The following is a 12,883-nucleotide window of genomic DNA, read 5'->3' as shown; positions in this document are numbered from 1 at the left end:
ACCCTTTCAGGATTGGCACCGTGTGTTCATGGCAGGTCACCTTGACAGCAAGCCACAGCTTCTGAGTCAGCTTCAGGTAAACTACATAAAAGGACAGCTCCAGGTAAAGTACATAATAGTAATCCGATCTCAAAGCTAGCAGCATACCTGGCAAGGCTCTCTCAATCCAAGGACAGTGATAGCCACCAAACTATATTTTGAGGAAAATTTTAAATTCCTTGACAACTACCCTTGGAGATATGTCGGTTCTGTCACCATGATGTGCACACAGAGAATATGATATACTTTCATGCTGCAAAGACCAAGTTCTGAACTCTTGAGGTTACCAACAACAAAAACTTGAAAGAACAAAAACAATGATCTCTATAGCCACAGCAGGCACTGCAACTTTCCAACAGCTTGACCTCACTCTTCCATTGTCTCACAAGACAGACAAATACCAACAACTTCAAGATTTAACTATCTGGAACCCCTATTGTTTACTGGAGAAGCTATTTTGGTCAACCCAGTAAAGAATTTATTATTATTTTTCCAGCATCTGCACACAGCAACCCTGGAGAACATTTAAACTGGGAAGAAACACAAAATCACTTTGGAATGGCCTTCAGTTTTACACCCTTATTGCCTACCTGGCATGCAGAAAGTCATGGGCTCTTCTTGTGTTCTCATGTTTTAAACTAGATTTGGGCTGTATACACACCGTACATTAAACCACATGTAAACCCCCAAAGGATTCTGGGAACCACAGTTTATCCCTCCCAGAGCTACAATCCCCAGTGCTTTTAATAAACTACAATTCTCAGAATTCTTTGGCCATATGCTTTAAATGTCTGATGTTTCTTGGTCCAGACAGCTCTCTCAGCAGACAGTTTTGCCTTCTGCATAATGACATCCTATGCAGAATTTAGAGAGCTGCAACCTCTGTGGTTACTAGCCATGATGGCTATGCTCTACCTCCACCGTCAGCAAGGCTTCTGAATACCAGTTGTTGGGAACTGCAGGAGCAGAGTGTGTTCTTGTGCTCAATTCCTGCTTGTGAGTTTCCCACTGGAGCATCTTGTTGGCCACTGTGAAGACAGCATGCTTTTCTTATGACAGAAGTCTGCTGAGCTGGTTTGGGCAGGGTATGTACTCAGTTAAGCTTTTAAAAGTGGTAATCACAACATCCTCAGCTGGGAAGCCCCAGGGGAAGGTGGATAACCTCACTGCTTTCTTTCTCACACCCTCAACCAGGAGCTGGAGGAGAATTTCTCATGGTAGAGCCATCAGGAAGCTGAGAAATGAGAAGGGCTGGGGGGGTAAAGAATGGCTCCTCACCAGGTCTCATATGGGACAAGAGAAGACTACAATTGTTGAAGCTATACACTGTCCTCCTCCAGTTCGCTGGCAATGTCTTCTCAATTTGGACAGAGGCCATCATCACTGGCATCATCTCAGTCCTAGAAATGGATCTAAGATTCGCAAACAAGTCAACTATGGTGGCCTCTCTGTCAGTCACTTAGAACCTGCAGCAATAAACCCTGATCTGTTACATCCTCCAATTAATATGCCAAATGCATTCAGTTGTAGCCCTGGAGAAACAAGAACTCTGCAAAGAAAGCTGCCTTGAAACCCTTCAGACTATAAACAGCTGCACACTGTTATCTAGATATCTAGATATATCTAGATCTGTATATCTATACATACATACATTTGGTAAGTAGCAATAAGCAAAATAAAAGACCGGTTTGTTGTCAGCTGTAGCCGTCCTACCAGCCTTCCACAACCTGCGGGCCCCTCCAAGATGTTCTGGACTCTACCAAGCACCAACTTGGGGAAGGACTGGGGGAGGAAGCGCCAGGTTTGAATCCCACCCCTATGCACTCTTCTCACTTTGGCCTACCTCATAGGGCTGCTGTGAAGATAAAAAGGCTCAAACACTTCCCTCCCAAACATCCTCTCCTCCACCACCAACAATGATGCTCACTAGAGTGGCTCCTGCACCAGCCACTCTCCTCCACCACCACCTCACAGCATAACCTGCTTCTCTAAGGGTCCAGTGGGAGCCAATGGTCGCGTTCTGGTTAAGAGTGCCAAAATAGGATCTGTGCTACACCAGGGTTCAAATGCACACCCCTCCCCCTACTCAGCCATGAAGCTAATGGGGAGAAGATAAATGCATAATAAATAAGGCAGAGAGAGTAATGGGGAAGGGGAGGGGCGCGCCCCAATCTATTAGGGGCCCCCGTCCTCTTAGCTCGCTCACCGCGGACGTCCCCAGCCAGCGCCTTCCAAGTGGGCGCGAACGCGACGCAGTGCCCGCAGGCCGAGGAGTAGAACTGCACGAGCCAGGCCGAGGGCGAGCCCCGCAGAACCTTCCGCACTGTCGCGGCCTCTAGCACCCACACCGGGTCCGTGCCCGCCTGGTACAGCCGCGCCCTTACGGGAACCACAGCAATCATCATCGACGCCGCCAAGAGCACACGCCATAGCGGCAATACCTCTTGCCACCACCCCCATCGCCGGCGCCCGTAGCCGCCGCCGCCACCAGCCTCCATGACCGGGTGAGCCTGGCTGCTAGGCCGCCCTTAGCAACGGACAGCCTGCCTTGGAAACAGGTCTGGTGAGGACCGAAGGGGCGCGGCTACCCGCCCGGGTCACCTTTATCCACTCAGAAGGCGAGGATTGGAGAGGGGGCGTGGCATCTCCGCCCCTTATCTCAATGGCCTTCTCTGTTTGGATGTGAGAGAGAGACAGAGGAGGGAGCCCGGCTGCTAGGCCTCCCTTAGCAACTGGCCATCCTCGCCGGTCAGGACCAAGGGGGCGTGGCCACGTGTCCGCGGTCCAGTTGCCCAATCAGCGGACGAGGGGGGCGTGGTGCGGAGTGGTGTGGGCCGCCCCCCTTCGCCGCTGCCGCGAACTGGCACGTCGAGGCGTCTGTCGGTTCCGCAGGGACCTCATGATCCGCAAAAGCCTTGTCTGTTTTTGTTTTTTTAATGATCAAAAATAAGTATCTCCATCCTCAACAGAAATAGGTTCATTATTTCTGGTGAATCGGAAGTACCCCACCAGCTGATACCCAAATACAAACAATGCATACTCATATACATATACATATACATACACAAGCACACATGCATTGTTATAAATTTGTGGGTGCTAGGCACCCTAAGTTACTGTGTTCAGTAGGCGTTCGAATTTAATTAAGGCTTAGAATGTTTTAAACTCTGCAAGACCCATGGGTATTTCAGCCTGTGTATTAGACACTTCTTAATCCTCAAGAATTAGCATGTGTTAAGGGCTAATTGCCTCCTGTGTTGAGATAATCACCTGATGGACAGGTATTAGGATCCAAGTTGGGGCTGCTTTCACTCTAAAGACAATAGCTTACAAAAGAGGAATGAAGTAATGTGAGCCAAAAAGCTTAAAGAGCAGGAGTTATGTGACAAGCAGAAAGAAAGAGGCAGATAAATGGCTGAGGGCTGTTTTTGAGGACTGCAGCTATGGAAGAAGCCAGACTCTCTTGGAGTGTGGTGCTGGAAACCTCTCCATCGTAGGCTCAGGTTGTATATATAGGTAAATAAACCATATGTCATAAAGACACCACTGTATCCACTGTGCCTTGTTTTTCCAAAAGGAAACACAGACCTTGGGTAAGTATACCAGAAACCCCTGGAATCTGACGCCACTCAGAAACTTGGGTGGTGTGTAACAAAATACACACAGAGACACAATCTACGTTGCTATTTAAGTTCTGCAATTTTCATTTCCCCCCTTTTTATGTGTTACTGTTTCAGATTAGTAATGTCTAGGAACATTGCTCTACAATGCTTAAAATGTTAACAAGTTTGATGTGATTAATATGTTAAAAACACAATAATAAAAATGAAACATCTGGAGGGCACCAGATTGAAAAAGGCTGTAGCAGCACATACAAAAATCTAGAATGGCCGTGTGTGTGTGTGCAGTATAGAATAAAACAGGACATACAAGCACATGGTATAAAAAGAGCAATCTTAGGTTTTTGCAAATAATTCTCTGTCCCTTTTAGCTGTTTTTTTTAATCCAACACTTTATTTCTTTCTATACTGCTAAATTACTAAACATATCAAAGAAGTTTAAAACCTAAAAAAGTTAAAAACTATATGATAAAATATTTTAAAATTAATAACCATTTTAAAGAGAGAGAAAATCTGACAATGGCATGAACTCCCTCAGAAGGTGGATAGGACTCCCACTTGTTGGAGGTTTTTAAGCAGAGGTTGGGTGGCCATCTGCCAGGGATGCTTTAGTTGAGAGTTCTGCATTGCAGGGGGTTGATCTAGATGGCCCTCAGGGCTCTTCCAACTTTCTGTTATGATGTGAAGCACCACACCATACATTTAAACACATTCAAAATGCATGACTTCCTCCAAAGAATCATGGGAACTGTAGTTTCCTCCCTCACAGAGCTACAATTTCACACGTCCCCAGGAAGAGGGATTGATTGACAGTGGAATGGACTCCCTCAGAAGGTGATGGACTTTTCTTTGTTGAAGCTTTTTAAGCAGAGGTTGGATGGGCACTTGTCAGAGATTCTTTAGCTGGGATTGCAATATTGCAGGGAGTTGGACTAGGTGACCATTGGGCTCTCTTCCAACCCTACAATTCTATAATTATTAAGCCACTCTGGAAATACTGTAGCTCTGTGAAGGAAATAGGGGCCTCCCAACAATTCTCAGCACCCTTAAACTACAGTTCCCAGGATTCCTTGAGGGAATCCTGACTCAAATGGCTGGTGTGGAACCCTTTTTCATTTCACGTTTTAACCAAGAGACTTCTCTGCTTCCATGTGAGCCACTGCTTCTATTTAAAACTGTTCTCAGTGCAGGAAACCACTTTGTGGTCCCTGAACAGAATTTAAATGAACCCAAAGCATTTCAAGGGATGGAGAACAGGATGCCGTTTATACCTCATAGAGGCCCTTGTTTTCAGGAAGGATTGCTGCGTGCGTCAGTGTCTGAAAAAGATGGATGGTGGGCAAATGAAATGCAGAGTTTAACGGAGAAATAATCATTTCCTATGAAAGCTAATGACTCCTCTGGAGGCCGCTACTAAGATTTATTGACCCAAGAGGTTAATATTGATCAAAGGCACGGCAAAGAAAATATTAGACCTTGAAAGAAGGAGAATCACGAGACGGAGGCCTCGCTGGTAACGATATATCTGGCTGTCAGCCTGGAGAGTGCTGGGCACATAATGGTAAAGGGAGTTTAATATGTCTCCCGTGTTCCGCAAGCCCCATTTTGACTCTCCAATCCGTTATTTTATAGCTAACTCCTTCCCTGGCTCAGCTTCCTGATTAATCTGTTCTAAAGGGCCGCTCTCCAATTGCACCACTTGCTTGAGATGGGTCCTTTATATCCTCTTCGTTAATTTTTTTAAACTATAAATCGCCCCCCTAAAATGCCACCCTGGCTTTTGATTATGCCATTCCTTAAAAAAAGAAAGAAAAACACATGGGTCAAACTTTTCCCCACACCAACAAAGCACTTGAAAATTGCTAAGGGTCTTGATGGACCACTTAATGATATTCTCCCCCTGCCCGCCTTCGCAACTGTAGATGCTGTACGATTCTTTAGCTGTGATTCCTGTATTTCAGGAATCAGATCAGGTGGCCCTTTGGGATCCCTTCCAACTCTACAGTTCTATGATTCTATGAACCTCCTCTGGCCTACACACTTCAGATGAGGACAGGTCATTTGTTTCCATGGAGGTATTTCATGTAGGGAACAGAAGTTGCTCTGGTGGAGACTTAGGGGGGTGTGGGAAGATCCTCGCCTTGGGAGGAAAAGGAGACATCTTGTTCGGTCAGAGATGGCATATCATTGCTTCCATATGTCAGAAAATCGTCAACAGGTGATAACAGATCTTCCTTCATTTGAGACAGAAGCTCATCGCTGAAAGTCCCTTCGTCGCTTTGCAAAAGGCAGCTCTCAACTTGGGGCTCCTCCACAGGTTTGGGGGAACTAGAACCAGGCACTGCCACCCCAGATTCCTTTTTGCTTTGACTATGTGTTGCATTTTGATTTCCTTCTGCTGCCATATCTGTGGTTTCAGGGGAATGCAAACAGGTGCTATCCTCTTCATCGCCCAGTGATGCTCCAGTGATCTGTTCAGTAGCACCTTCACACAGCATGCTGTTGCTGGAGCAACTTTCATCACCTGAATTTTCTGTATAACTTGTGGCACTCTCCAAAATGGACTGGGATTTGGAGGAACCAAGTGAATCCTGGAGCTGGTCAGTGATAGGATTCACACTTTTCAAAGACACTTTAGGTGCTTCTATTACAGGCTCGTGTTGGCTTTTAAATTTGGATGTGTTTCGATCTTCACCATCCCCTTCGGCTTTGCTGAGGGTTGATAAAGGGTCCTGACCCTCAGGATGCTGAAAGGCCGAGCTAGGTGAGGAAGTGCTCTTCTCTGCCCCAGCCCATATATGAAACAACATCTTGCCCTTGCTGTTTGCATGAGGCCACCGGTCTGAAACTCTGGAAGAGTTTGTGTCTTCTCTGGTCTCTGGTGTCTGGGCTTGAAAGAGAAGGGGTCTTAGCCCTCCACTGTTTGATAATACCACAGAATCAGATTCACTCTCTGGCCTGCCTTCTGGGGCCTTTTCCTGGCTGCGCATAGGTGGCATGCCATCTTGATTTGAATGGGCACTCCAAGAAGCAGCTCGGAAGTGGTGTCTGCTGCCAGATGACAGCAACTCTCCATCCACACCAGTTTCTGCCTGTGACACAGCAGCGATTGTAGGAATCCTGTTGCCACTACAACTGTCAGGGGGCTGTTCCTGGAAGGCAAATTCCTCTGGCAGGCTCACATCCGTGTCTTGAGAGGAATCTTCCTCTTCGAAATCAGAGGCAGAAAGGGAGCTTCTGGAGATATTGACAAGAACTGCACGGGCCTTTAGAAATTCAGAACCAGACCTGGGACTCTCCAGCATTTGAGAAAAGCCAAATGATTTGGCAGAGGATGTTGCAGAAGACAAACTCCCTGGACTCCTGTCGGAGGTGGAACTACAAGGATTGTTATCTTCTTTGGGATTCTCTGTCAGGCAAACGTTCTCCCTGCAATGCTCTTCCTCATTTTCCACGTGATCTGGAAGGAAACAGAAGACAGGCAGTTCTTTCTTGCTAGCTGATTTTATTTTATTTTTTTGAAAATTATTTTGTCACAAGTAACAATGCAAATGTTTGAGAGGTGCAGAAGAAAAATCAGCATGCCTGTTTGACATTACCTGGTCCACAACTTAAGGATGCAGAGTGGAGAAATGGTTATTGCAGAGAGAGAGAAACGATACTGCAAATATAAGGTCATGGTTTTGCGGAAGCACAACCAAGTGGTCAATAATACACCTGGAACACAACCAAATCCAGATAAAATAGGAAAAGTTATGGCCAACCGGATGTCCCAGTGGGACAACTGCAGGCAGGATCTAAGCACAAGAACCCTCTGCCTCTACTGTGGCTTCAAGCAATAGGTATCCAAAAGCATTGATGCCTCCAAAGGTGGAGGTAGAGCATAGCCATTATGGCAAGTAACCATCAATACTCTTCTCCTCCATGAATTTGTCCAATCCTCTTTAAGCTATCCACATTGGTAGCCATCACTACCTCTTGTGGAAGCAAATTCAATAGTTTAACTATGAAGGACTTTCTTTTATCCATCCTGAATCTTCCAACACTCTCCATTGGAGTTCTCATATTATGAGAAAGCGAGAAAAAGTTTCCTCCATCCACTTTCTCCATGCTGTGCATCGTTTTATAAACTTCTATCGCGTCACCTCTTGATCATCTTTTCTCCAAAGTAAAAAGTCCCAAATGGTGTAAACTTTCCCCATCACAAACACATCCTGCAATGTGCCCAAGAAGCACCTTTTCTATCCTTACCTGTGATCTCCAAGCCACCAGGCTCTAGGATGAGACCTACAGATCCTTCCCTGGAAGAATTCAGATGCTCAGCCTCTTGACACCCCAGCTGTGGCTTCCAGCCAGGGGATGCTGTTGCCATCACTTGATCCCTGTGTGATAACACTTTCCCACACTTAGTGCCAAGGCTGCATACAGAGAGAGGGCGACAAATCAATTGTGGGGTTATGGAATCATAGAACTGTAGACTAGATCATCTAGTCCAAACCCATGCAATGTGGGAATCCTAGCTACTACTAGTCCTGTGCCCATTTATCATAGCTAACAACCATTGAGAGGCCTCTATATGCCAGTATTTGGTTACTGTAATTTGTTCCATGTGGGGTTTCCCTCGATCCAGAGGCTGCAGTCAGTGCAGAATTCTGGCCTTATGAAGGAATGAAGATTTGTCAGCACCTGTGCTCAGAGAACTGGACTAGTTATTGATCTGCTACCGGGCCAAGTTCAAGGCGTTCCCATTAGTATACAAAGCCCTTAAGAATTAGGGACCAGTTTACCAACAAAATCCCCTTACCCCACATGTGCGCACTCAACTGCTTTGATCGGTGGAATTGGCACTTCCACAGGTGCCCCATAATCCCCGTTCTGCGTTTGCAATAACATGAATCTTTTAGTGCAGCAGCACCTACACTTTGGAACTCCCTGCCTATTGATATCAGGCGGGCACCTTTCCTGTATTCCTTTCAATGCCTGCTCAAAACATTCTTGTTTAGACAAGTGTGATGGCCTGGGATTCCGAGTCTGAGAGTGAACCGGAGGAATCCCAGCCGGCACAGGAGTCCCCGCCTCCAGGGCCGGCTGAACTGGGGCAAGGCCTAGATGCTGAGGAGCCTGCACCTGTGCCAGATCCTCAGGGGCAGGCACCAGGTGAGACCATTCTGGCCCCAGAGGTGCTGGAGGACTCAGTGGCTACAGGTGAGCCTCCCCCGGGGCCCAGTAACCCTTCGGCCTCTCCTGAACTGCAGAGGCTTAGGGCAGAGAGGCGAAGGGAACTGGTCTCTCCCAGGAGGAGTGCTCGCCTTAAGGCCAGGAGAGGCGGGGCTCCTGGGGGCCGGGACCGCCCCCGGCCTTAGAAGAAGATAAAGGTCAGGCAGCCCGGTCCCAGGTTGCGGGAGCAACGTCATTGTGGAGTACCTGCTTTTACCCGGACCTAGACCTGCACTCCCGGTGTGCCTGTTCCTCGCCCGGCTTCCTGCTTCTGACTCTCCGGTGTTCCTGTTCCTCGCTCGGCTGCCCGCTTCTGCCCTACCAGTGTTCCTGTTCCCCGCCTGGCTTCCTGCTGCTGCCCTACCAGCGTTCCTGTTCCCCCGCCCGGCTCCCTGTTTCGGACCTCGCGTCTCATCTAGTGATCGTCTACCCTGCTAGTGACTCTGGACTGAACCTCGGCTACGGTATTAGTACCTTTTCCCCCCCGGGACCAGCACAACAAGCCTACCCGGATGCTTAGAAAGTGGGTGTGAATTTTCACTTGTTTTAATATTTTAACTACTTGTATTTTTAAAGTATTTAATTTTTTTCATTGGTTTTCTCGTTTCATCTTTGTCAGCTGCTTTGAGGGTTCCCCTCCCACACATAATCAAGTGGTATATAAATCTCATGAAATAAATGAGTCATGAAATAAATGAGTTACGGAAACGGAATAAGGCGTCCAAACACTTCCAAGGACAGTGTGTTTGCGGTGGAGCTGGGTTAGCCATCTTTCCCCATTCCTCGCCCCATCAACAAGAAGCAAAAGTGAAGGCAGCCATACTTTCGACAGGCCCGGCTGACCTATAATCAATAGTGACGTGACTTATAGATCAGCTCCATGCAAAGATTTATTGGAGAGCCTTTCCATTAACAAAACATGCAGCCTTCCGCTGGCTCCCAGTGCTTGGTTTATGGGAACTGACAGTACATGAAGGGTTTGCGGGGGTAGGATTTGTGGTGGGCTTGTGGAGCAGAGAGGGTGGGCAACGCCTGCAGCCTCCCCACTGGAACATCGTAAAGCGCCCTTAGCACTTGCTCAGTGTCACACAGGCAGGCCCTCCTGACTTGACCTGTTCTGGGGAGCCAGTGAGAGGCAGAGCCAGAAAATGGAGAAATGGACAGCCCTTGCATGGGATCAGACCAACGGTCCATCTCTCCTGGCATAAGAACGTAAGAAGAGTCTGCTGGATCAGGCCAGTGGCTCATCCAGAAGGGGAAAACCATGCACAACATCCTGAGTTCCCGGTGCTAGATATACATGGGTAGGCAACCTAAGGCCCAGGAGCCGGATGCGGCCCAATCGCCGTCTCAATCTGGCCCACGGACGGTCCGGGAATCAGCATGTTTTTACATGAGCAGAATGTGTCCTTTTATTTAAAATGCATCTCTGGGTTATTTGTGGAGCATAGGAATTCGTTCTCTCCCCGCCCCCGCCCCCCCAAAAAATATAGTCCGGCCCCCCCCCCACAATGTCTGAGGGACAGTGGACTGGCCCCCTGCTGAAAAAGTTTGCTGACCCCTGGGCTAGAACTAAAACAAATAAATAAAAATAAGTAAATAAGTAGCGCATAACAATGGGGAGTTTTTAACCTTAGTCCTTGTCCACTTGACAGCTCAGACCAGTGGCCACTTTTAAGCAAAAAGGGGGGGAAAGGAGGGTTTGTCTTTTCATTCCTTACGTGTTGTAAGCCTCATCCTGGAGTCGTCCTTGGCTGCTTCTGCCTCCTGCACTCCCTGAAGATGCTACACTGAAGGATCCTGGACCGGAGGTCTCCTTCTTGCCCCCTTCCTCCTCCTCCTCCTCCTCCTCCTTCCCCAGCACAAGAGCTCTTTCAAAACAGGCTGGTTCTCCAGCATCCTGAAATGGGAAGGGAGAGAATTTATTTTGAGGGGAATAAGGCTGAGGTTCCTGCATTGCAAGGGGTTGTGCTGAGACTACCCTTCCTTGGGGGTCCCTTCAACTTCTCTAATTCTATGAGCTTGGAAGATGGTGGCTTCTCCTTCGTTGGAGGCTTTTAAACAGAAGTTGGATGGCCATATAATCCTCGTCCTGCATTTGCAAGAATTCAGTCTTTTAGTGTGGCGATCTTTGGAACTCCTTGCCTGCTCATATCAGGCAGGTGTTTTCCCTGCATTCTTTTCAGCACCTGCTAAAAACATTTTGTTTAGGCAAGCCTGTGTTTAGAAAACTGATGTGAGTTTCAATCCATTTATTACTATTTTAACTTTTTGAAAGTCTCAAATTATTGTCATTCATTTTTTGTAAACGGGCTGATATTTTTGTTTTGTTTTACGATTAGGTGATGTATGAAACAAACAAACAAACAAACGTGAAATTAGCATCCTGCAAAGAGCAGGAAGGGAGAATCCCCGATGGGTCCCTAACATTAGTTAGGTACAGAGGTTCTGTCTTTAAAGCAGTATATTTATGCTCAATTTTCACTGTATTCATGACCATTTGAAAAAAAGGTGCACAATTTTTCCAGGGACTGGAGTGGAATAATGTTGGTAATATTGTGGGTGCTAGTCATAAAGTGGTCTCCACTCCACAGCTGGTGTTTCCCTGGTTAAAACAAATCAACCTGCATAAGGTAAGTATCTTTTTAGCATCAGGTGAATATCTTTTTATTTTTTATTTTCTGGGAACTCTTTAATCATTTTAATCTTTGCTGCCTGTTTTTAATTTTTGATACTGGTTTTTTCATTTCATTTTTATTTTTCCAAATCAAATAACAGTGTGGTGTGATGGTTTAGAGTGTTGGGTTATGACCTGAGAGACTAGGGTTCGAATTCCCACTCAGCTATATTATTTTTATTTTATTTTATTTTATTTTATTTTATTTTATTTTATTTTATTTTATTTTATTTTATTTTATTTTATTTTATTTTATTTTATTTTATTTTATTTTATTTTATTTTATTTTATTTTATTTTAATCCCGCCCGCCCTGGCTGAGGCCGGGCTCAGAGCAGCTAACATCATGAAAACAACACAATAAGCATAAAAACAGACATCAATTAATTAAAATACATCTTAAAATTAATCCAGACAAGTTAAAATCCAGGCAGGTGGCAATTATCAGGGTGGAATTGAGAGTGGTTAATAATGAGTGCTCACTGGAAGGATAGATCCTGAAGCTGAGGCTCCAGTACTTTGGCCACCTCATGAGAAGAGAAGACTCCCTGGAAAAGACCCTGATATTGGGAAAGATGGAGGGCACAAGGAGAAGGGGACGACAGAGGACAAGATGGCTGGATAGTGTTCTCGAAGCTACCAGCATGAGTTTGACCAAACTGCAGGAGGCAGTGGAAGACCAGACTCATGTTTGTAGCTTCGAGAATACTGTCCAACCATCTCGTCCTCTGCCGTCCCCTTCTCCTTGTGCCCTCCATCTTTCCCAACATCAGGGTCTTTTCCAGGGAGTCTTCTCTTCTCAAGAGGTGGCCAAAGTATTGGAGCCTCAGCTTCAGGATCTGTCCTTCCAGTGAGCACTCAGGGCTGATTTCCTCCAGAATGGAGAGGTTTGATCTTCTTGCAGTCCATGGGACTCTCAAGAGTCTCCTCCAGCACCATAATTCAAAAGCATCAATTCTTCGGCGATCAGCTTTCTTTATGGTCCAGCTCTCACTTCCATACATCACTACTGGAAAATCCTCACAGAGTTCTATGAGGATTACCAAAGGAGGGGGTCAGGCTGTGCCAAAGGCCTGGTGGAACAGCTCTGTTTTGCAGGCCCTGTGGAAAGATGTCAAGTCCCGCAGGGCCCTAGTCTCTTGTGACAGAGCGTTCCACCAGACCAGGGCCACAGCAGAAAAAGCCCTGGCTCTGGTTGAGGCCAGCCTAACCTCTCTGTGGCCCAGGACCTCCAAGATGTTTTCGTTTGAAGACCATAAGGTCCTCTGTGGGACATACCAGGAGAGGTAATGTAGAATATCAGCCGCCCTGAAGGGGGGCCCCTTTCATAA

The 12,883-nt window shown here is 46.6% G+C and overlaps 2 protein-coding genes across 5 annotated transcripts in view; both read right to left on the bottom strand.

Annotated features, from left to right (window-relative positions):
* QSOX2 (quiescin sulfhydryl oxidase 2) overlaps nt 1-2,615 on the bottom strand; it is a 28,346-nt gene extending 25,731 nt beyond the window's left edge. The window contains exon 1 of one of the 2 annotated variants that reach the window (XM_081180242.1): nt 2,246-2,615. In XM_081180242.1, coding sequence (XP_081036368.1) covers nt 2,246-2,537 — 292 coding nt within the window. In that variant the 5' untranslated portion in view covers nt 2,538-2,615. The remainder of the gene's footprint in view (nt 1-2,245) is intronic. The other variant, XM_081180241.1, reaches the window with a different exon arrangement.
* A 1,424-nt stretch (nt 2,616-4,039) lies between these two features.
* CCDC187 (coiled-coil domain containing 187) overlaps nt 4,040-12,883 on the bottom strand; it is a 29,200-nt gene continuing 20,356 nt past the window's right edge. For all 3 annotated transcript variants that reach the window (XM_081179885.1, XM_081179884.1, XM_081179886.1), the window contains 3 exons: nt 10,598-10,776; nt 7,911-8,077; nt 4,040-7,119 (listed from right to left, as the gene is read on the bottom strand). In XM_081179885.1, coding sequence (XP_081036011.1) covers nt 5,774-7,119; nt 7,911-8,077; nt 10,598-10,776 — 1,692 coding nt within the window. In that variant the 3' untranslated portion in view covers nt 4,040-5,773. The remainder of the gene's footprint in view (nt 7,120-7,910; nt 8,078-10,597; nt 10,777-12,883) is intronic.

This window comes from Podarcis bocagei, assembly GCF_964188305.1.
Source record: "Podarcis bocagei genome assembly, chromosome: Z".
Lineage (NCBI taxonomy): Eukaryota > Metazoa > Chordata > Lepidosauria > Squamata > Lacertidae > Podarcis > Podarcis bocagei.
This window is presented reverse-complemented; position numbering and strand designations above follow the sequence as displayed.